Here is a 24687-nt window from a genome sequence, read left to right as displayed (position 1 = left end):
GGCAGAAATGTGGAAAGAGTACACAGGATTGCCCCCCCCCCCACCCTCAACATCCACGAACCGGGACACATCCAGACCTAGACAGGTCATCATGAAATTCCTGGATTTTTACGATAAAGCAGACATTATACAAGCTTATAAACAACTCAATCACCCGTTGGTCATTCAGGGTCATAAAATTTTGCTCTTTGAGGATTACTCCATTGAGGTGACCAGAAAACGCAAAGCATTTAGCTCCATCTGCATTAGACTCCATAAAGAAAAGGTCCACTTTCAACTCCACTACCCAGCTACTCTACGATTGAAAGACTCAAATGGCCCTTTTCGTGAATTCATATCTCCGGACAAAGCCGAAACTTTTGTCAGTAACCTGCTGTGCCCAGGGGTCAGCCCGGATCGGACCCCTCAAGATGACAACGAAGCTTCATGTCCAAGAACCTCAGAGAGATTCGGAAGCCGAACAGGTAAAGGAGAACGGAGATCTAACAAAAACATGACAAAAAAGTTAATTATTCAGGAAATTATCCTCTCTACACATGGGACGCCTCGATCTGAGTGGCCAATTGGAAATTGCTGTTCCCGCCCTTCCCTCTCTCTTTGGACTCCTAATACAGAAAATGACAAGTTTTACCAATTAGAGGAGGAGGGATAAAACTGGGAGCAAATGAGGAGAAAAAGCAAAAAAAATGAAAATAAAACAGGGGAGATTTTATTTGAAAATCTTATACACATGGTTGGGCAGAAGTGAAGCCCAGGGGAACGGTTCTCCTAGCGAGCTGGGACGAAATGCCTCAGCTCATGCTAGGACTAATATGTTCTACTGTTTTGAATGTTTGTTGTTCAATTTTGGTATATAATGTTGAGAATGATTTCCGTTTCTTTATTCCAGTTGAATGCCATCACTGCCATCACTGCCATCATTATTTTACAAATACCCCACCAATTCGATTCAACCATATTACTTCTATTTATGTATATTGTGTCATGGAACGTTAAGGGTTTGAGATCTCCCCAAAAACGTCTGAAAATCCTCAGACATCTAAAATGCCTAAAACCCGACATAGCCCTCCTTCAGGAAACACATCTTCCAGAGACAGATTTCCCTCGGATGAAGAAATTATGGGTGGGCGCCGTTTATGGTTCCTCTTCAGTGAATAGAAAGGCTTGGGTCCTAATTCTTATCAACAAACACTTCTCACACCGGATTATGTATCAACTACAAACCTTACCATTACTCCTGAAACACACGGACATAACTATACTGAATAGAGCCTTCAGTCACTTTATTTGGAAAGGAAAACGTCCCAGGATTAGTATGAGCAAACTTATGGCTTCCAAAGACGACGGAGGCATTAATTTCCCAAGCATCAGAAATTACAATCTTGCTTGCTTTTTCCGGTATATAATAGACTGGTTCCATAAGAGACGTACATATTCTGACTACATGTTGGAAGCAGATTATGCATACCCCCTTGACCTGGTTGCCCTCCTTCATTCTCGATTTACCTCCCTTCCCTTGGCAGTTAAAAAGTCCACAATCCTTAGGGACACTATTTCTTCATGGAAGGCAGTCAGAAAAAAATACGGTCTTTCCTTCAGGATTTCAAAGTACGTCCCGATATGGCAAAACCCAGAATTCCCCCAGGGTAATGAAAATAAACTATTTCTGAAATGGCGACAAGCAGGTGTAGACAACGCATCCCATCTTCTCCACTCAAGTAAGCAGAGATGGATGACATGTACCGAGAGTTTAGACAGATACAATCTACCTCCCCAACATTATTTCCAATATGAACAAATCAAACTATCAATTATGGCCAATTTAAAAGATGTGACCTTTGAGGTCTCCCAAAATGTCTTGGATGTCATTCTGTTGTCTCCAATGGGTACCCCTTCAATTTCTGTCCTTTATTCTGTAATGAGATCCAATCTACTAGGAGTTCACCCAGATACTTTCTTCAAATATTGGAGACAACAGTTGGAGGATGTGGAAATCTCTGATAAGATCAGGTCAGGCTGGAATTTAATAAGAAAACACATTATAAACGAAGCATGGAGAGAAACACAATATAAAATCAAGCATGGCGCCATCTATGCATTTAACATACCTAAAAAAGACCCGCTTTCAAAAAGGCTAACAGCTTGCCCTAAATGCCACCTTCCACTATCCAACCTCATGCACGGCCTATGGTCATGCCTGGCTTCAGTTTCATATTGGGGACAAGTATCAGCTATGATCGACACCATATGGGGTCCGAGTTATACTCTTTCCCCTTATCTAGCCTTGTTACATTTTTGGAACAACACAGAAAACCCTGAGGAGAAGAGGGGAAACCCTCCGAAATTGCTCCACACCCCACTTATCCTGGCAAAAAAACAATTTCTTAAATATTGGCTAGATCACAACACCCCCCCATTGAAGAGTTAACAGCTCAAATGAAACATTTTATGGGAATAGAGCAACAAGATGCCCTTAGCAATAAGGAAACGCAAGCTGGCAAATTTCTTCCGAAATGGAAACAGTTTATTGTAAATTGCTGCTCATTAAATGAAAAAAAAGAAAATGGTGGAACCCTTCATTTCCACAGTGTTGTACATTCTGGAAGATCATAGGGATAGCCTAGGTCCATTACGCCTGGATTGGGGGGGGGGGATGGAGGGATCATTTGGTGAAGGTCTATAATACTAACATAGGTGGTCTAATCTAACAAGATGGCTTCAATAATTGAGAGTATCAACTGGATTGCATGTTAATTAAACTGATGTAAGTTACATTGTTATTAAGTTCTTATATTATATTGTTTTGCTTTACCAATCAAATATGTAAGAATTATCTCTTCATACCCTTTCTGCGAACAGGTATCTGATTATCACCTTAATCTGGTATGTTTTGTTTCTTTTTGAAAAAGTTAATAAAAATTATATATATAAAAAATAAGGGCACAGAATTTGAGGAAAAGAACATCTCGCCAACCATTAAGCATGGGGGTGGATTAATCATGCTTTGGGGTTGTGTTGCAGCCAATGGCACAGGGAACATTTCATAGATAGAGGGAAGAATGGATTCAATGAAATTTCAACAAATTCTTGCAGACTTAACACAATCTGTTAAAAATCTGAAGTAGAAAAGAGGATGGCTATTACAAATGGATAATGATCCTAAACACGCGTCAAAATCCACAATAGATTACCTCAAAATGTGCAAGCTGAAGGTTTTACAATGGCCCTCACAGTCCCCTGATCTGAACATCATTGAAAATCTGTGGCTAGACCTCAAAATAGCAGTGCATGCAAGACGACCCAGGAATCTCACAGAACTGGAAGAATTTTCCAAGGAAGAATGGATGAAAATTCCTCAAGCAAGAACTGAAAGACCCTTGGCTGGCTACAAAAAGTGTTTGCAAGCTGTGATACTTTCAAAAATGGGGTGCTACTAGGTATTAACTATGCAGGGTGCCCAAACTTTTGCATTGGTCCATTTTCCTTTTTTTAAAAAGTGAAAGATAACAATATATATATTTTTTGTCTAAAATACAAGGGAAATGTGTCAACTTTAACTTTAGGCCTTTTAGAGATCAATTCATCTTCAACTTGCATATCTGTTCATAGTAACAGTAATTTTGACCAGGGGTGCACAAACTTTTACATGCCACCGTATGTATAATCCATTCGTTGGAATCTAATATGTATTTACTATACCCTCACTGTGAGTTCCCCAATAACTGACCTAGTAATGAAAACGACTATGGCCTCGTCTATCACTCGTCAGTCAATTGCGTATTTGTCCTGATGATTGGATGCAGCAGACTGTGTTTATTTGACAAATTTAGGGCAGCGGTGGGATCTGCGTGATTCTCCTGTTGATTTTTGACAAATTGGTGGCAAGCGGTGGGATATAGAGCATTAGTGATCTAGTTTGAGCATTTCATTCCTGTCAATAAAAACTTGCACTGTCTCTGTGAGAATTCTGTGCAGAGTTTTGAGGAACGGACTCAGTGTTTAACCAAACCTGGGACATTACTGCACGTGTAGCACTTACACCCTTCCCCCCTCTCTTGGTTTTCTGTCCTATCGTTTGTTTGGCATCATGGCTGCAGTTGGGGAGGCCTGGTACAATCAACAGAAGAAGGTGGCTCTTGCTGCCATCTGTATGATTAGACAGATTGACTCCACTGGCAAAAACAGGCAGCAAATGATCACTGATCTGTTGCAATGGGACGAGGAGCATTTCCGTCACCCAAGCCCTGATGAAGGAGACATGAGCCAAGGCCTGGACTGCACTACTGCAGAGGTCCCACCTATGGATGCAAGCCACATCCACAACCAGGACAGCATGGACCCCCACCTGCAGGTGGCCCTACTGCAACTTGACACAGACGATCACGAGGAATGACTGAAGCTCATCAAAAGACAGCTGAGCGACAGGCTGAGAGAGCCAAGCGCCAAGCTGAGCGAGAGACTGCTGAGCAACGGGCTGACAGAGAATAGTAGATGGCAATAGCCCGATTCAAGAAGGGGCAATCTATTCCACTGAACAGTGAGCCAACACCTTTAAACCTCCATCCTGAGCATTTTCCTGTCATGAAAAAAGATGCGGATCTGGACACATTTTTTGAAGGGGTTTGAAAAGGTCTGCAGACCAGACAGTACTGTTTACCCAATAACCAGCTCAATACTTAACCCCAGAGCTATGAGGCAAAGCTTTGGAGGTGTTGGCTTCTCTCCCTCAAGAACAAGATGGAAACTATGAGGCTATCAAGCATGCCCTGATAGGGAAATATCAGATGACTCCTGAAGTGTACCGAAAAAAGTTCTAGACCCTCCAACGTGGATCTCACGACAGCTACGGTGATGTGGTGGAGGGGCTCAGAAGGAACTTTGAGCAGTGGGTCCAGGGACTATCAGTTACTACCTTTGAGGAGTTGAAGGACCTGATGGTGAAGGACCAGTTTTTGCATCTTTGCCCTCTAGAGGTGCGACAGTTTGGGATGGACCGGAAGCTAAAGGAGGCCGCTAAAGCAGCATAGATTGCTGTTACTTGTAAGGCCAACCTACACCTGAGGTCTGGAAGTCAGCCGTCGCCTGCTGGAAAGGGGAAGCCAACAACCCATGCTCCTGCCAGCCAGTCATCAAGGGTCTCGCCTCATCTTCCAGCACCCGGCTGGCATTTGATACTTGCTGGTGTTTTACCTGCAACCTACCTGTACATATTAGTAGCACCTGCCCGGAGAGGCAGAAGAAGAACCCCAAATCCAAGGCTAATGGGCCTAATGGAGCTGGGAGGGTCAGTTGGGAGGGCCTGTGACAACTTGCAGTCAGTTATTGTGGGCGACACAGTCACTGTGGGGCTCAAGGACCCTGGTGCACAAAGAACCCTCATCGCCCTGAACTGGTGTTTCCTGAAGAACTTATCCCTGGAAAGACTCTGACGGTCACTGGGATTGGGTGGTGTTCACCGACCATTGCCAATGCCCAAGTTTTCCTAAAATTAGGTGCTGGGAGAGGGTTGAAGGAAGTGAGGGTGTCCAAGAACCTCTCCACAAATGTTTTATTGGGGACCGATTTGGGACGGTTGGTCGCTCAATATATCCCTGACAACCCTCCCAGATCTGGTACTTCACGTGATTCAGATTTTGCTAATGTGGATGTCAATGTTATGCATGATGATGTGTTTCATTGTACAGAGCTCAGACATGTCACGCTGCAAGGTGATGCTGTTGAGGATCCCCTAAAAGGAGTGAGAATCAGTGCTAAGGGCAATGGGGACAGTCACGAGGAGCATGAGGAAAGTGGTCACATGCAGCTGACCAGTGTCACGACGGACTGTGACATGGCCGGTAGTAGCTGCCCCATGATTAGCACTGCTCCTGAAGTATTGGGGGAGAATGGGAAAGTGGTACCCAGAACCTGTCAGGGTGATGGGGAAGTGGTGTTGTTACCCGGGGAGGCAGCATACATAGCCGCTGTCATCCGCAGTCAGAGTGCCCAGAATGCAGGTAACACACTGCCTTCTGGACCACCATCATCTAGGGAAGTAACAGCACCAGTGAGGTTGGGGCCTTACCATCGCTTTAGAATGCCTATTGCCAGGAGTTCCTAGTGGCTCTTCTTTCAGATGTCAGTCTAGAGGCATTGAGGCATCTCGCAGAGAAGCCCATTTCCGAGTCCGACAAAGAGAGGTTATTCTTGGACTAGGGGAGGTTGTACCAGGAGACTGTTCCCTGCAACCCCCAACAGAAGTGGCTGAGGGAAAGACAGCTGGTTGTGCCCTATTGGTTTAGGGAGGAGTTGCTGTGGATTGCTCATGAGATTTCTCTATCTGGACACTTGGGGGTCAGCAAAACTAAAGCCCAGCTTTCCCACCACTTCTATGGGGACAGATGTTGCCAACTGCTGTTATTCCTGAATCACGTGTCAAAGAGTTTGGTAGTTGGGGCCTGTTTCCAAAGCTCCCCTGATCCCTATTCCAGTGATAGATGGGCCTTTCCAGAGGATTGCTGTGGACATAGTTGGGCCGCTAGCCATCCCCAGCAGCTCTGAAAAACGTTTCATCCTTACTGTGGTAGACTATGCTACCCGGTACCCGGAGGCAGTGGCTCCATCCTCAATTAGGGCTGATAAAGTGGCAGATGCCCTTTTGTTCATATTTTCTCCAATAGGATTTCCTAGAGAGATGCTTACAGATCAGGGGACTCAGTACATGCTGGCCCGCTGTAAGAAAATGCTGGTGCAGCACCTGGTATAAAGTTTGTATCACCCACAGACCAATGGTTTGTGTGAATGATTCAATGGTATCCTTAAGCAAATGCTTAAGATGCTGATTGAGTCACATGGGCATGACTGGGAGTGGTACCTCCCACACCTGCTGCTTTCTTACAGAGAGGTACACAGGCCTCAACGGGGTTCTCCCCCTTCGACCCCCTGTTGTTAGAACTCTCCTGTTAGGTTTTTTCTATTTTGCTGGTCACATGACCTTTTTGCCTATTTAATCCTGCTCCGCCCTTCTGGCCATGCTGGACTTCATTGTAATTTCTACTCTTAAGCTAGCCAGGTGCTTTGTAACCATTCTCTGTCAGTTTAGCTAGGTCTTTTGACCTTTATGTTCTATGTTGTGTGTTTGTATTTTTACTGCTACAATTTCTGCTAGGAGGTGTCCATCTTTCTCCCAGTCCCTAGTTCTTGTAGGGATCCCTCCCTCACATCTATAGGTCTTCGTTCAGACTAGCTGAGGACTTTAGCGGGTCTGATTGCAGGATCAGGTTCCCCGTTACATCGTAGGGATCTAGCTTAGTTCTATTGTAGGGACAGATCTCCTGTCTTTCCTTAGTGCTTGTAGCCTATCATAACAGTAAGTCCAGCCCAAAAATATCTCTAAGGAAAGACCTCCAGTTTCCATCATGGTGTCGGTTGAGGATTTGGCTCAACTCCTGCAGGGACTCTCTCTGGAGGTGGCCGAGCTCCAACAACACGTGAGTAGCTGTTCTGGAGCGCATTTTGTGGAGCCAAAGGTACGATTGCCTGATTTATTTTTTGGTGAACAACAAGATTTTTTTTCCTTTAAAAATGCTTGTTTATTGTATTTTCGTTTGAGACCCAGATCCTCTGGTGATGAATCACAGCGCATAGGGTTCATAATTTCACTTTTGCGCAAAGAACCTCAGGGATGGGCCTTTTCTCTCCAACCTAGTGATCCGTGCTTTAGATCAGTGGATAGTTTTTTTTCTGCTTTGGGGGTTGTTGTATGATGATCCTGATCGTGTCTCATCAGCTGAGACGGAATTGAAACTTTTGAGACAGGGATCAGGTAATGTGGAAAATTATTGTACTCACTTCCGTCGGTGGTCTGCTCAGGTGGGGTGGAACGATTCAGCTCTGAAAAGTTTGTTTCTTGCTGAGCTAGGTGAAAGGGTTAAGGATCTGCTTATTGCTTATCCTACACCTGGAAACTTGCAGGAGGCTATACGGGTGGACAGGAGACTGCGTGCAAGGGTTAATGAGAGTAAATCCTTTGCCATGTCAGCTCCTAGTCTTGAGAGGGTCTGTACTGACATTGGAGAGCCGATGGAGATTGGGGCGGTATCACCCCGCTCTCAGGAAAAAGACCGCAGGTTTTCTGAAGGTTTGTACTTTTATTGCGGAAAATCTGACCATTTCATTAAGAACTGTGTGCTTCGTATGAACAAAGAGAAAAAAAAAAAGGTCAGTTATGCCTGTATAGCCTGTTTAAACACCAAGGGGGTATTTCTTTCTGCTACTACTGCAGCTCAGGAAGAATTAATTGAATTTCGGGTATTTGTGGATTGTGGTTCTACTCTGAATGTGATTGATGGGGGATTCTTGGAAAAACTTAAATTAAAACCCAAATCTTTGTCATCCCCTATTGCCGTGGTTTCTGTCGATGGCTCTCCCTTGAAATGTGTTACTCACAAGGTTTATGAATTTCCCCTCACTACTAATGGTATTCACCAAGAAAATTTGGATTTGGTAGTATTAAATAATTTGCCTTCTCCAGTAATTTTGGGGTTACCCTGGTTAAAATTGCACAATCCTGTACTGGATTGGTCTACTAATGAAATTAGGTCCTGGAGCCCGAAGTGTTATGACAACTGTTGTAACGGGCGCATTGCTGCTGTGGATAAAGGGGAATTACCTGTACCTATTCAGGATTTTTGGAAAGTTTTTTCTAAGGAGGAGTCGCAAATTTTGCCTCCCCATAGATACTATGATTGTACCATTGAATTTGTCCCTGGAGCGACTCTTCCTAAAAGTCGTTTATTTAATCTTACTATTCCTGAGAGAAAGGCTTTGGAGGAATACATACAGACGAGCTTGGCCGCCGGTCATATCAGACCCTCTAAGTCACCTGTGGCTGTTGGATTTTTTTTTGTTAAAAAAAAGGACCGCGGTTTACGTCCTTGTCTGGACTTTTGCGACATTAATAAAATTACTGTACGTAATCCCTACCCACTGCCATTGATTCCTGATTTGTTTAATCAGTTAGTGGGGGCCAAGTGGTTCTCTAAAATTGATCTCCGGGGGGCATACAATTTGTTACGCATGAAGGAGGGTGATGAATGGAAGACTGCTTTTAACACTCCTGTGGATCATTTTGAGAATCTGGTTATGCCTTTTGGTCTTACCAATGCACCAGCATTTTTTCAGAATCTTATTAATGACATCCTTAGACCTTTGATCGGCAAAAATGTGGTGGTGTATTGGGATGACATTTTGATTTATTCGCCTGATCTGGAGTCTCATTGGCGGAGCGTACATGAGGTATTACAGTTATTAATTGACAATTCGCTTTTTGCTAAGCTAGAGAAATGTGAGTTCGCTGTACAGAGAATTAGTTTTTTGGGCTACATTATCTCCAGCGAGGGCTTTGAGATGGACCCGGTGAAAGTTCAAGCTGTGCAGGAATGGCCTAGGCCTATTGGTTTGAAATCGATACAGAGGTTTTTGGGTTTCGCCAATTATTACAGAAAATTCATTAAAAAATTTTCTATTATTGTTAAACCACTGACCGATCTCACCAGGAAAGGTGCTAATACGGTTCAGTGGACTACTGAGGCCATTGAAGCGTTTGTGTTTCTAAAGGAGAGGTTCAGCTCTGCCCCCCTCCTTATGCAGCCTGATGTGACTAAGCCGTTTTTGGTTGAGGTTGATGCTTCTTCTGTGGGGGTCGGTGCGGTGTTGTCTCAGGAAAACAAGGATGGAGTACATCCCTGTGCCTTTTTTTCAAAAAAATTTTCTGAGACTGAACTTAATTACGATATCGGTAATCGGGAATTGCTGGCTATTAAACTCGCATTTGAACACTGGCGTCATCTCTTGGAAGGTGCTGAATTTCCCATTCAGGTTTTCACTGATCATAAAAATCTGATCTATCTTGATGCTGCTAAGCGCTTGAATGCCCGTCAGGCTAGGTGGGCACTTTTTTTTTTGCGGTTTAATTTTTCCGTTACTTACATCCCGGGTACCAAGAATGTTAAAGCTGATGCGTTGTCTCGCAGCTTTTCTCCCATGGTCGGTGCTGAGGAGGAGGAGAGCATTTTACAAGAAGGTGTTGTGATTGCTGCATTGGACTCCGTTTTGGAAGATGAGATTCTTAAAGCACAGGAGAATGCCCCATCTAACACTCCCCATGGGAGGTTGTTTGTGCCTAGGACCTTTAGGAGAGATTTGTTTGTTGAGTGTCATGAGTCTCAGTTGGCAGGTCATCCAGGAATTTCTGAGACCAAGAGACTTGTGGGTCGCAGTTTTTGGTGGCCTGGATGGCAGAAGGAAGTCATTAAGTGGGTGCGTCAATGTACTGTGTGTGCTAGATCTAAGTCTTCTCATACTCCTGCTGCGGGGTTGCTTTGCCCTCTGGAGGTTCTTAGTGCACCTTAGACACATCTGGCTATGGACTTTATTACTGACCTTCCCTCCTCTGAGGGTTTCACGGTCATCTGGGTGGTCGTGGATCGTTTTAGCAAGATGTGTCACTTGGTTCCCTTCATCAAACTGCCCTGCGCTAAGACACTCGCTAAGGCCTTTGTCAAGGAAATTGTCAGACTCCATGGTGTTCCTACTGACATTGTTTCTGATAGGGGACCTAAGTTCGTGGCTCGTTTTTGGCGTGCCTTTTGTGACAGGTTGGGAGTTCATTTGTCATTTTCATCTGGATATCATCCTGAGTCTAATGGCCAGACAGAAAGGAAGAATCAGGATGTTGAGCAGTTCTTGCATTGTTTTGTGGCAGACAATCAAGAGGGGTGGTCTGAGTTTCTGCCACTTGCTGAATTTGCTCTTAACAACCATACATCCTCTTCTGCTGGGTGTTCGCCTTTTTTTTGTTGTTCTGGGAGACATCCGTCTTTTGGGTCATTCTCCAAATTGGTATCGGCTGTGCCTGGGGAGGAGAGTTTTTCCGGTGATTTGGAGAGAGTTTGGACGGATGTGCGTGGTAATCTTCAGGAGGCTAACAAAAAATCTAAGAGGTACTTTGACAGGAAACGTCAAGAGGTTTTGTTTACGGTTGGTGACATGGTTTGGTTGTCCTCTAAGAATCTGCGGTTGAGGATTCCTTCTAAAAAATTGGGTCCCAAGTTTGTAGGGCCCTTTAAGGTGCTTCAGTTAGTTAACCAATCTGCTGTTAGGTTGGAGGTTCCTACCTCCTGGAAGATTAATCCGGTGTTTCATGTTTCTCTATTGAAAAAAGCTGATGTATCAGATAGAGACGCCACTGCCACTGTTCCTCCGGTGGTGGAGGACGGAGAAAATGAAATTTCCTGCATCCTTAATTCTAGACGGTATAGGGGGAGTTTGCAGTATCTCGTCGCTTGGAAGGGTTTCGGTCCCGAGGATAACTCATGGGTGAGGGCAGATGATGTTTCTGCTTCCAGACTTGTCAGAGCGTTTCACAAGAGGTTTCCGGATAAGCCTGGGCCTAGGGGATCCGGAGGATCCTCTTAGAAGAGGGGGTACTGTTAGAACTCTCCTGTTAGTTTTTTTCTATTTTGCGGGTCACATGACCTTTTTGCCAATTTAATCCTGCTCCGCCCTTCTGGCCATGCTGGACTTCATTGTAATTTCTACTCTTAAGCTAGCCAGGTGCTTTGTAAACTTTCTTTGTCAATTTAGCTAGGTCTTTTGACCTTTATGTTCTATGTTGTGTGTTTGTCTTTTTACTGCTACAATTTCTGCTAGGAGGTGTCCATCTTTCTCCCAGTCCCTAGTTCTTGTAGGGATCCCTCCCTCACATCTATAGGTCTTCGTTCAGACTAGCTGAGGACTTTAGCATGTCTGATCGCAGGATCAGGTTCCCCGTTACATCGTAGGGATCTAGCTTAGTTCTATTGTAGGGACAGATCTCCTGTCTTTCCTTAGTGCTTGTAGCCTATCATAACACCTGTATGGCAGATGAGTCCAGGAATCCTGGGAAGGGGAACTGAACATCCCCGAAGTGTCTGTCTTTGCGTGTGTCATGCAGCTCCATAACACAATGCAGTCAATGATGCGGCTGGTGCATGAGAATATAGTGCAGGCAAAGGCAGGCCTGAAGCTGTGGTATGATCGGAATGCCCAGAAGCGGCTGTACAAAGTGGATCAAAAGGTGTGGGTCCTAGTCCCAATAACCCAAATAAGCTTCAGGCTGCCTGGGAAGGTCCATACCTTGTGCATCAGCGCCTCAATGACGTAAATTACATGGTCACCATTGAAAAAGTCAGGAAGAGGCAGAAGGTCTTCCATGTCAACATGATGAAATCTCATCATGACAGCCTGTGCCTTTCTTGTATGTATCGTTCCCAATGAAGGTGAGAGTGAACTCCAAGTGAATTTGCTAGCAGCAACCTGGGACGGAGGGTCTATTGAGGATGTGGAATTAAACCCTCAGCTATCCATGCACCAGAGGTCCCAGCTGCTGGAGGTATTCCGTTCCGGCCCTACCTGGCCACCTTCACTGGGGTACCAGGGAAGATCTACCAGGTAGACACAGGGAGTCAACCCCCAGTCCGGCAACCTGCATGTCTAGAGCTGCAAAAGGGAGATAGACTAAATGCTATGCATTGGGGTGATCCCAAAGTGCGTGGGCCTCACCTGTCGTCCTGGTTCTGAAAAAGGACCGGACAACCCTGCTATGCGTGGACTAGACTACAGGAGGCCAAATGCCATCACAGCCCCTGATTCATACCTTATGCCACGCATCGATGAGCTGCTGGATCGCTTAGCCAGTGTCCGTTATTTGACCATCATGGACTTCCATTGGGGGTACTGACAGATTCCTATGTCCCAGGAGACACATGAGAGGTTTGCTTTCACTACCCCATTTGGACAGTACGAATCCCTCATCCTGCCATTTGGCATGAGAAATTCTCCTGCCACCCTCCAGCAATTGGTCAACCAGCTGCTCAAGGGACTAGATGGGTTAGCTGTCGCTTACCTGGACTACATTCAGTCTTTAGTCCCACCTGGGACACTCAGATGTATCCAGGGCACTTGTTTGACTATAAAGTTAGAAAAAATGTCAAATAGGCATGACGGAGATACAGTACCTCGGTCACCGAGTGCGTGTCGGAACTCTAAGGCCAAAGCCATGGAAGGTCGATGATATCGCCTCCTGAACTACCTCCAAGACAAAGAAGCATTTTTAAGAGCTAAAAGACATGGCAAATAACATTTTTATGGGATAAATTTGTTTGCATCACAAACATGTACCCGATTTTTATTACCTTTGTCTCCCTTGAACACACTGTCTCATGCTTGCATCTCCCATGTTGACCTTCTTTCAGTAACAGTCATTTTCTTTAATAACGCACACTATAGCCGCAGCCGCTGGCTTCCTGCTGCGACTCAGCGATCCTGTGTGCCCGGTATTAGAGAGTATGAATATTCACTCTTCTCCACGCCCATGGGAGTGGAGAAGAGTGAATATTCATAAAACCCAAAAAACTAGAGTGAAAGCACATCAGCCCACTTCCAGGTAGTTGGATGTGACAAGCTTCCAACCTGTTTGCCTAAATATTATCTACTAACTATTCCTTCTCTATCTAAACTTTTGTCCCTATTTATCTACCTACCTTTCCCTGTCTATCCCTATCTAACCCTACACATCTAACTATCCTATCATCAAACTAGCTACATTCCTATCCCTGGCTACCCTTACCTATTCCTACCTACCTACCTGACCCTACCTACCAATCTGTCTATCTATCCCTACCCACTTACCTATCTGTCTATGCCATAGGGTACACTAAAAGAAAACCCTCTCCAAAGAAGAGAAGCCCTCCCTGCACCCAGCCTGTCAAACTCCAAAGAATGCAGTTTTACCAAGTCACTAATGATGTTCCTAACAACCTCATCCCGAGGAAGGACTTTTTGCTTAGTAGAAACTAAACACTGTGCATTCCAAGTGTAAAACTTAATGACTAAACTAAGAATAACATACCCCGATCTAGGCCACCCAGGGACCTAAATGCCCCATAGCCCCACTCCGCATAGGAGAGGCTCGCCAGTCTAGATCACCCTATGGAAGCAACCACCCTGTTGTAAATCCCTGTATTAAAGGGACAAAGAAGGAGAAAGTGCTCCATGGTTTACAGCATGTCACCATACTCCTCCCGAGGACAACCTCGATCATTGGAGTTCCTGTATTTCAGATTGTCTCTTACATACAGTTTTCCTTGGAAGCAGCACTAAGCCAAGTCCCAAAACTTCAAGAGGATCTGTGCCAAATTCAACAACCTGAGCCTAACCTCCAGATCCTGGCTTGGCCAGTCTCTGAGCACCAGAGGCTTCGGGAAATGGGTCAACAGGACCCTCCTATCAAGGAATTTTCTTGACATGGACCTGATCTCCCACATTCCCAGATCCCACATTCCCAGGTCCTTCACTCACCCACTTGTCTCCCATTTCTGGAAGAAAGGCCAAAACCAACCTCTGCAGGAGAATACCCATGGAGGAGCCCTCTCCAACCAGAGGTTAGCGATGTTTGCTTTAAGAAAGGTGTTTACTAGAAACACGACCGGGTTGACCATACCCAACCCACCTGGTCTCGTCGTGTAGTATCTGATTTCCCTCTTTTCTAGGTTCAGTCTATTTCCCCACATTTGGAAAAACAGACCATGGACCCATGTCGAGAGAGATTCTGATAATATGCAGACACTTCCCAAGTAAACTAACATGGGAAGCAAAAGCCCCTTGATCAGGCCAACCCTTTCCCTCAGGGTCAAAGACCAACCCTTCCACTGGTTCACCTTTTGAGTGGCGATCTTAAGTCTGCCTTCCCAATTTTGTCAGGTCGAATTCGATGCCAAGAACTTTTGCGGACGCCTGAGGCTCTGGAATAGTGTCCGGGAGACCAAAACTAGGATCTCCACCTCCCAGCCAGAGACTTACACACTTTTCCAGGTTGATCATGGACCCGGAATCCTCCGAGTAGCAACCAACCTCAGACAAGACCCATTCTGCCTCCACTCCCCAGGACACAAAAAGAGAGACGTCATTGGTGAACGTTACCTTCCACAAGGTGGCATTAGGAGTTACCATCCCGACTTCCACCTTAAAAGGAGATCGATCGCAAACATTTATAAAAGTGGGGTCAGCGGACAACACTGGCAGACTCCAGACCTGACTTCAAAAGAGCGACCAATCCAACAGTTCACTAGCGGGAAAGTCTCTGCCCCTGCATACAAAACCCTTAACCAATTGACAAACTCCCACAGGCAGACCATACCTCAAAAGGACAGACCAGAGGCACTCATGGTTGACCCGATCAAACGCCTTTGCCTGGTCTAAGGACAGCAAATTCCTCTTCCAGCAGCCTGCCCTACTCTGCTCCACTGCCTCTTGGACACACAAAGATCTCACTACATCCAGAATCCCTGATTTTGATCTTTTCAGGGAACCCATACTGTCGATCAAACCTGTCACCACTTTACAACTCACTGACATCAGTGAGAGTCCCCATTTCGAAGTCGATCACTCATCGACATTCCACCACTGCGGTCTTAAAAAGGACAGCCATTTCGCCATACGGCTCGGCCGCAAGAGACCAGTAGGAGGGTCCGCTCCTCCATTCTCTTTTGGCTTTGTGTATAAGCCCCATGTCGGTTAATCTGATTTCTTGAAAAATAAAATTTCAGCCTCAATTTAGGGGGAAAAAAATTGAAGGCCACAAATTTAATTGTATCTGAATTAATGCTGGCGACATTAATCAAAGCCTGCATCAACAGGGTGAGTGCCACCTTCATTAGTGATCGAACTCTATGGGCCAACATCTTCCCCCCACCCCCAGATTTCACCTTTCCACCTCCCTCAGAAGATGAAGAATTGTCTCCCCTCTTGAGGGACACAGATGTATCCATAACCTTCCCTGCATCCTCATCTCCGGACTCTTGGCCGGTCCCCTCACTGGAAGGAACAATATTCCCCATAGAGTGGGACCAGTTGTCCCCCGGAGGCCCCTCCGATATCGCCCCTGCAACCTCGCCCTCACCCTGCAGCTCAGAAGAGTCATCAAAGGTTTAGAACCGGTTGGAGAGGACAACCAGAGGATATCCGGAGATACCTTCCTTAGACACCTGGACAGAGAGAGGGGAAGGTTTTTTACACTTCCCATCTTTCCTTTTTTTTTTCCTCTTTTGGGTAAACTTGACACCTTTCACTAAAGGCTGCTCCCCATTGCCCTGATCAAAACTCTCATATTGAAAGAAATCTGTGGGATGAGCCGCCTCCTCTCTCTCCAGCCTCCTGATCTCCTCGCTTACCACCTCCTCCTCTGGGGCCTCAACAACAAGATTGTCAGTCTCAGAAGAGGGAACGAGCATTACCCCAGTCACCTGAGGCTCTCCTGGCCTCTCTCCGTTTCATGCTTATCCAGCCTCTCCTGATAAGAAGGTGGCCTGATCTGGTCTTTCCTCACAGGCACCTAGGCTCTCTCGCCACTACCACCACCACCCCATGTCAGAGGTTACATCGGCAGGAGTAGCCTCAAGACTCCTCCTGCCAGGCCAGTGATGGTATTAGCTAAAGAACGAGGGCATTGGCTGTACGAGTGACCAAGGTCACCACACAGGTGGCACCTAATGTCTCTATAGGATGAAGCTAGATGGCCCACCTTACCACACAAGGCACATTTCTGCACCTTGCAGCCTGAACTGAAGTGAATGGGGTCACCGCACCTGTAGCAGATCTTCGGTTGCCCCTGGTAGAAGATCTGGATCCTATCCCTTCCCAGAAAGGCCCGCCGAAGGGATGTGGGTAACAGTACCGCCAGACTTCAATTTCATCATGAAGGTCCAGGCCCCAGACCAGATACTGTAATCGTCCCAGATCTTTTTCAGGACCTTCATGACCATGACTTCACCAAAATGACCAAGCCACGTCATTATGTCCATACAAGAAAGTGACTCATTACACGTTAAAACGGTCATCTTCTTAATCTCGTTCTGGCGAGATTTCTTGTACAGCAAAATCTCGCCACTCAGGCCCTTCCTTCACCAACTCATAGTTTGACCAAAAGAGCTCTAAGCCCTCTGATCTAACAAAGCTGACGCCTATAGTTGCGGTCCCATAAGGCTATATGAGGGCAAAGATGTCAATAGCCCTGAAATCCACCTTCAAGAGGAGCACAACAACTTTCTTCCAGGGCAGGCACGCTTCACTGCCCCTTCAACAAAGGCGAACAACATTCCTCCTGGCAATCCCTGGCCCGGCTGTTGGGAGGGACCATACAGCCCAGCCCCCACCTTTTTCTCTTGGAAGGCAGTGAGCCCATGTCTCTTTATCCAAAAGGATAAATCCACCTCTCTTCCCTCTACATTAATTGTCCTCTCCCCCTTTCTAAGAGCCTCCATGAAACGACGTTGCAAAACGCCGTCCGCAGAGTCCAGAGATGAGGAGACCTCCTCAGATCCACCTGGTACCCCATTGGTAACGTCCACATATCTACGTGGGTTCCTCGTCCCGGGGACAGATGGACCAGCCACAGCCTCAGCAATAGGCACCCCAGCCCCAGCCACCACAGCATCCAGTACCCCTGTAGTAGGCGACACAGAAACAGGCATCCCAGCGTCAGGTGTTAAAGATGCAGACACCCCACCAGTAGGCACCCCTTCAGATAACACCTCACCTCCATACCAGATTCTGCCATAGCATCCACCAGCCCTTTATTTTCCACAGCCACTACCGTATCGTTACAACACAGTTCACTAGCCACAACCATCCCATTGGCACCACTAACTCCTGAGGAAACCTCCACACTAGGCTTGACCCCATTCACACTGGCACCTTCATCCGCATCCTTTACCTTATGCACATCACATTCTGCTTATCCATATTCACCTCAGCTTTACCACTCACACCTTCATTCACACCAGGAGTTTTAGTTGCACCCACACTCTGTGCGCTTTTATTGATGTTACTATCAGATTTGCCTTTATTTTTGCTGTTTCCTTTTAAAGGGGCTGCTGCCAGGTTTATATTTTACCTGGGATGCCCCCACTGCTCCCGCTTTCCCATAAGCAGCTACAGAGTTAAGTACCTGCTCAGCACTCACTCCACTGCTGGTGCTAATTGTTTCTCTGCACTCTCTAATGCTTCTGCTGCCCCTTCCAAAGTTCTTGCTGCTGGGACCCCTGACACCTGATCTGCTAAGGTAACATACCCCTGTGCAAGGGACCCTGCCAACCCAGCACCCCCACTGAGGATGCGGTCCGGGTTGGCAGGGATGATGATGATGACTGCAGTGCTGCAGCAGGCAGCTTGGTGTTACGCAAGGTGTGGGAAAGACTTAGTGCAACACAAAGGGAAGAGGGAAAGGAAGCCCAGACTCTAGGGAAAGGGGGCAGTGGAGACCTCCTGGCTGATAGAATATCCCCTAACGTCCCTATATCGGCTCTTCACCAATCACTGCACGCGTTCATCGCCCTGTCTTTCCCTGGCGTTGGCTAAGGCTAGGGAAGGGAGTAGATGAGCACTAGTCGATCCCCATTTAACACTAAAGACAACAGGGGGAAATAACTTAGCTTTAGATGACTCCAGACAAATGCACACATGTCCTCAGGCACCAGAGAGGAAGAAGTACTGCTCTTGTTAAAGCCTTCACAAGGAGTAATGAATATCGCCGGCACCTCCCTCTGGAACACAGCAGGTATTTATACACCCAGGCCAGGGTGTTAATTAGCCAGAGGAAGGTAGCCGCTGGATCCTGGAGCCAGCCTTTAAGAAGGGGTCCGCAATGCCAAAAGTAGAGATCTCCTGCAACCCACTGCAGGGCGACTGTCTGTCACTTCTGACACACCATGACACTTGGACACTTTCACCACTGGCTGCAAGTGCTTTAACTGTTTATCTGCCAAGATCCCAGGTAATGATCCAGTAATGGATTTGCATGTATGGGACCCCTACAGACCAGCACCTGCCACAGGGGATGTGGCCCCGGCTGTCAGGACCCACTGACACTTTGATTGCTGACAGCAGCGTGCAAGGAGACAACTGCTTTTGCGGATTTTTTTACTTTAACACCTGCCGCTGCCCAAATGACAGTACAAGCCAATTTCAGGATGGCCCCCCCTCTCACCGGGGACCGTGCCCGAGCACCAGCGCCCTCAGTGCCTCTCCTGCCTGTCGCCAGGACACCTGTCACTCCACCACTGCCGGCTTTACAGCTTCATCCCTTTCACTTCCGCCTCGGCTTCCGCAAGCAGAGACAGCACCTTTGGTTATGCAAGCTGTGCTCTCCCCACTCCTTCGGTGAAGACCCACAGCAAAATTCGAGCCGGGTTGGGCAGCAGATTCCACACAGTGGAATCGGGGGACCAAGGGAGGGGGACATATACAAACTTCTCCAGAATTTTTCTTTGCTTTTTCCTCACCCTCTTCTTCCCCCTCCGGGATGCCTCATCAATGCAAATCTCATCCCCAAAAGCAAAGTTGTTAAAGCTTACTGGGGACTCCAACTGACAGATCTGCTGCATGACAAGGCAACCTCACTGCTACTTCTGTCTTTTCATCACTCTCATCATCCTCTGATGAACTGGAGATCACAAACCAAACCCCCAGGTGGATTCAGCTCCTCATTCTCTTCCACGATTTCCTCCTCCTCTTCCTCCATCTGGGTTGGATGTCGAGACCCCTCTGGCTCCTAGACAGCCACCATTTTCTGGAACCAATCACCATTCTCCAGTTTCTCCCTGAACAGCCCACTGTTGGCCATAATGTCCAGCCTTCTCCCCTCCAGCATGCTGTTGTCTCCTTTCAGCCTGACGATCGCAGCAGACAATACTGGCCTCTTTTTGGTGGAGGCTTTGTTGGCACTGAGCCTAGCCACTGAGCCTAGCCACCCCGCAATTCCTCCCAGAGACTCCTCAACGTTTTACCAGCCTCCTCATATTTGCTGAAGTATGCAAGGATGCGGGAGCCATAGTGCTCCAATCCCCATGCACGGCCACCATACCTCTGCTGGTACTCCGCTCACCTCTGGAAGGGGTGCCTGCCGTGACCCCGACTTCAGTCCTAAGGGCTTTGCAGCTCTTAGGGGTTCTTCCTCAGGAGGCCTGGTCCTCTTTTCCTTGGGTCCTGGTGAATCTCTTGACCCCCTTCGCCGGTAAAGATGAGCTCCCACCCCTCGATGGTTTAGACCAAAGGGTGGGAGATGGGGAATCAGCCCCAGAGTCCATCCGCAGGACCACCTTTCTTCCCTAGGTTGGAGAGGTAAGGTTGTGGGTTCTGGTGGAAATTCTGTGTAGAGCACAAACACCACACTCCTCGCACAGCTCAGACCACAAACACCGAGCAAACTCCTCCTGTGGCTGATGGCATCAGATTTGCCCTCCAATAGATTCTTGTTAAAGGATTTAAAGTACAAATTCCAATTACAGAGCCTCTAAAGATTCCTGTATGGTTATTTTGTCTCACTACATCACCTGCTCGGGATTGGGTAATTTGCATGCATGCTGCCTTCCTTGGTTGTGGTAGCCATTTCTCATGCTCCCTCCCCAGAATCAAACCCTGATCCTCTATTACCCGTGGTCACCATGGAAAGAAGCCCGTATGGCACTGGGGGAAGGTCGGAAGGGAGAGTGGCTCACTTTGAGGGCAGGTCCCGAAGCGGCAGGCAGCTGGAAAACACCCCTTGCACGGGGAGGGCGAGGTGAATGGCCTCCAGAAGACACAATGGCCGCCCTGCCTCATCACCTACCGCACCCAATGTGTCGCACAGGGTCACTTGGAGAGGAGCGAGGGCGAGGGGTGTCTATGTGGTGCCTCCATCAGGCTTAGATCTGCTTCCACCATGGGGGTCCTCGACCCACCATCTGACAGGCACTGGGTTTGGGAAAGGTGGACTGGCCATCAGGGTTCACCGCGCCTTCGGCACAAACTGGCTAAATGTAGTGGCGGCTTGGCCTGAGGTGGAGAGTGTTTTGGTGCATATCCTACCACAGCGCTTGTCATGCTCATGGAGAACTCAAAGCACCACAACATGGCACATATGTCAGTGGTGGTAGGACATGCACCAAAACGCTTTCCGCCTCAGGCCTAACCACCAACTACATTTACCCAGTTTGTGTCGGCAAACATTTTTTTTTAAACAGGCAGGGAAATGCTCTATCTTACAAAAAGGATCAGTTCTGATCCCATGATGTGCTATCTGTATACTCTTTTGCTTCCTCCCCTGCCCAGGTGCTGTGGTATTATCAGACCATGTCTCTGTATTCTCAGACACAGCCATTACACAGTACACAGCAGGGGCACATTTATAAGATTATCTCAGCACAGGAACATTTTTTTAAACACATCCAATTGTGGAAATGATTATTATTCCAAGATGTATTGATTAAAATTAACATTAAAATAATTTTTGTTTGTGGGAAAACCCCCTTTAAGTCATTTGCCTATCCACATTCTTTGCACCCCAAAAAAGTGCAGAGTATTACACACCCTGTATACAGAGAGAGAGTGGCCAGTAGATTACTACGTTGCCTGTATGCAGTGTCCCCAGAGAGCCTGCTTTCAGAGTACCCCCCAAAAATAGATAAAAAAAAACAAAAACACACCTACACCGCCACGTCCACCTCCTCCTCAACCTCCTCCTTCACTTGGATCTCCGTCTCCTGGTTCAAATTTATTATTTTAATTATTTTTATTCTATGTTATTTTAATTTCCCTATCCACATTTATTTACAGAGCAATTGTCCTCATTTTGCTTCTTTTTGCAGCCCCAAGCCTTTACTATGACCATTTTACAGACATTTTAAAGTACCCAAGTTCGGGTCCCCATTGACTTTTATTGGGTTCGGGGTCAAGTTCGGGTACCAAGTTCAGATGTCGGACCGAACTTTGAACTACAATTTGGCAGAACTCGACGAACCTGAACATCCACGGGTCTGCTCATCCCTAGTCTCCATGTTTGTCTGGGCCAACTGCTTGATAGCACTGTTTAATGGTGGCTGAACAGTAGATTTTTGCGCAACTGCAAGCCTAGAGCAGTGTTCCCCAACTCCAGTCCTCAAGGCCCACCAACATGTCACGTTTTCAGGATTTCCTTAGTATTGCACAGGTGATAATTACATCACCTGCACAGGTAATAATTCCATCACCTGTGCAATACTAAGGAAATCCTGAAAACATGATCTGTTGGTGGGCCTTGAAGACTGGAGTTGGGGAACACTGCTCTAGAGGATGCTACACCTTGAAGTTCATGGGACTTCAGAAGTACCAGCAGCTTCAAATACCTGTATGCTCTTTGTCCATGAACCCATCTGTGCTGTGCATCAGCCACAAATGTCTTCACACTATGATGATAAATCTTAAGTTTTTGTGAAATACCTAATGTTTTCATACCTTGTCCAAGGCATTGCACAATTTGATCCTTTCTCTTTCCCATATTGCTTGAAACCAATGGACTGTGTTATAATGTGAAACATTCTTCTTAAGAAGTTTTCCTTTAATTGGGCTCACCTGGCAAATTAATTATCACAGGTGTTTGAGATTGATTTCAGGGATCCAAAAAGCCCTGAGACACAATACCATCCATGAGTTTATTTGAAAAACAAAAACTTAAATCTATATGACACTTAAATCCAATTTGCATAATAATATGGAATGCTATGTACATGTATATATATTATACCGCCTTGCTGTTTAGGGTTAGGATTAATAAGGTGTAATATTTTTCCAAAAATATAGTATTGTTTAAGAATTATTTATATTGTACTTTTTAAAGATAATATAATAAAAGTTTAGAAATAACCTGCTTTTTTTTAATTATAATTATTAATTATATTCCTTTCAGGTAGGCAGTCGAAGGGTTGTGCAGTATGGTGCCGGGATCATGTTTATTCTAGGCACAATCGGAAAGTTTACTGCTCTGTTTGCTTCTATTCCAGACCCCATTCTTGGTGGAATGTTCTGTGCCTTGTTTGGTAAGAACAAATATTGTCAGTAATTGATAAGTTACATAGATCATAACAGATTATTTTTTTCAACCAAAGTCGATGAGAAATTTCTAAACTCCATTTAACTTTCAACTTACAATGTACAGTATATAGGGATCTAGAAGTTGTGTTCAATGGAAGGCAAAAAAAAGTTCTGAGATATAAAAAAAAAAGATTGAGGGGTTAAAAAAAGGAAAGTTTATTATTAGACATGAGCGAGCACTAAAATGCTCGGATGCTCGTTACTCGAACCGAGCAATTCCTAATCCACAGGTGCTCGTTTCGAGTAACAAGTATAATGGGAGTCAATGGGAAATCCGAGCATTTTTCTGGCAGACCGTACCTGTGGTCTGGGGGGCAGTAAAAATGTTGAAATGGATGTAAAACGTGCTGAATGGAAGGAGAACAGCATGTGGAAGACCCCTTGAAGTATCTCTGACTCCCCAATCGCTGCTGAGAACAATGGTGTCACACTTTTACTCCACTTTAAAGGAAAACTATCACCCCGTTTTCAGCCATTATACTGGCCCCAGTGTGTTGTTAGTGATGCAATGTGCATCACTAACACGTTTTTCCAAAGAAAAGCTCCCAGTATTAGGTTTAAAAAACACTTTATATCATTAGGGGATCCCCTCACATACCTTTTCATTTAGTCATAGGGGTGGCGACTTTATCTTTTCAGTCACGGACTTTTGAAATTGTGATTTGAATTTTATTGCCGTTACTTGCCCGACGTCACGGCAACCACGTAGTATATCCTGCGTGTTCGCACTGCCGGTCCAGGTGTACCGCCCCAGATTCATGTCAGATGCTCTCTGAGTCAGTGGCTACATGATGTGTGATTGTGCATGCTATGCGCATCACTGTGTTCCTCCTCCACTCTGCGGTGCGGCTGTACACCCAGAATCAGTGTGCATGCTCAGGGAGCGGATGGGCAGTGCGCACAAGCGGGATATACTACGTGGTTGCCGTAACGTCGGGCCAGTCATGGCAATAAAACTCAATGCTGTGGGCGTACCATGAATCATCCCCTAGCCATACCATAAATCACACCCCAGCCATACAATAAATCACCCCTCTATAATAAATCACCCCCTAGCCATACCATAAATCACCCCCATAGTAAATCACCCTCCCAGCCACAGCATAAATCACCCCCCATAGTAAATCACCCCCCATCCACACCATAAATGAATCTTCACCTCCATTCCATCTTCGGTGTCTTCAGCTCTGAAGCACAGAGCACTTTTCCACCAATGTGCGCCTCTGCAGCGCCGGTGAGTGACATCAGAAGAGTGATCACATGACCTGATCATGCTGCTGGCGTCGCTCTGACCCTGAGGTCAGAGCTTCAACGCTGGGAGCCGGCATGCTGCAGCTTCTCTGAGCTGGGTGTCAGCTTGACACCCTGCTTAGAGAACTGCCGACTTCCAGTCTGGGGAGCGGAAGAACTCAGCCGCTGGGGGAGACACATCGGACCGCAGCATTAGGTGGCCCAACTACGCCCCCCTGCCGGCTGCACCCGGGGCACATGCCCCGGCTGCCCCCCTCCTAGATACGCCTCTGCGTTTGCGCTAACTATGGAATTATCACTGCTCACCATCTTTGTGGCATCCTCAAAATCTTGGAGGACTGCACAAATGTTAGACATCCATGCCCACTTCTCAGTTGTTATGTGTGGAGGCTGACCAGAATACCGACGGGCGTATTGGAGCTGGTATTCCACAACTGGCCTTTGCTGCTCACAAAGCCTTGCCAGCATGTGCAG

General features: G+C 46.4%; 1 protein-coding gene across 7 annotated transcripts in view; it reads left to right on the top strand.

The window, feature by feature from the left end:
- SLC23A1 (solute carrier family 23 member 1) overlaps positions 1 to 24687 on the top strand; it is a 457722-nt gene that overhangs the window by 396841 nt on the left and 36194 nt on the right. For all 7 annotated transcript variants that reach the window (XM_073652114.1, XM_073652111.1, XM_073652110.1 and 4 more), the window contains one exon: positions 22778 to 22907. In XM_073652114.1, the coding sequence (XP_073508215.1) occupies positions 22778 to 22907 (130 nt within the window). The remainder of the gene's footprint in view (positions 1 to 22777; positions 22908 to 24687) is intronic.

The sequence above is a fragment of the Phyllobates terribilis genome, unplaced genomic scaffold (genome assembly GCF_046119375.1).
Source record: "Phyllobates terribilis strain yellow unplaced genomic scaffold, ASM4611937v1 Scaffold_11__3_contigs__length_659146591, whole genome shotgun sequence".
In the NCBI taxonomy this organism is placed as follows: domain Eukaryota; kingdom Metazoa; phylum Chordata; class Amphibia; order Anura; family Dendrobatidae; genus Phyllobates; species Phyllobates terribilis.
This window is presented reverse-complemented; position numbering and strand designations above follow the sequence as displayed.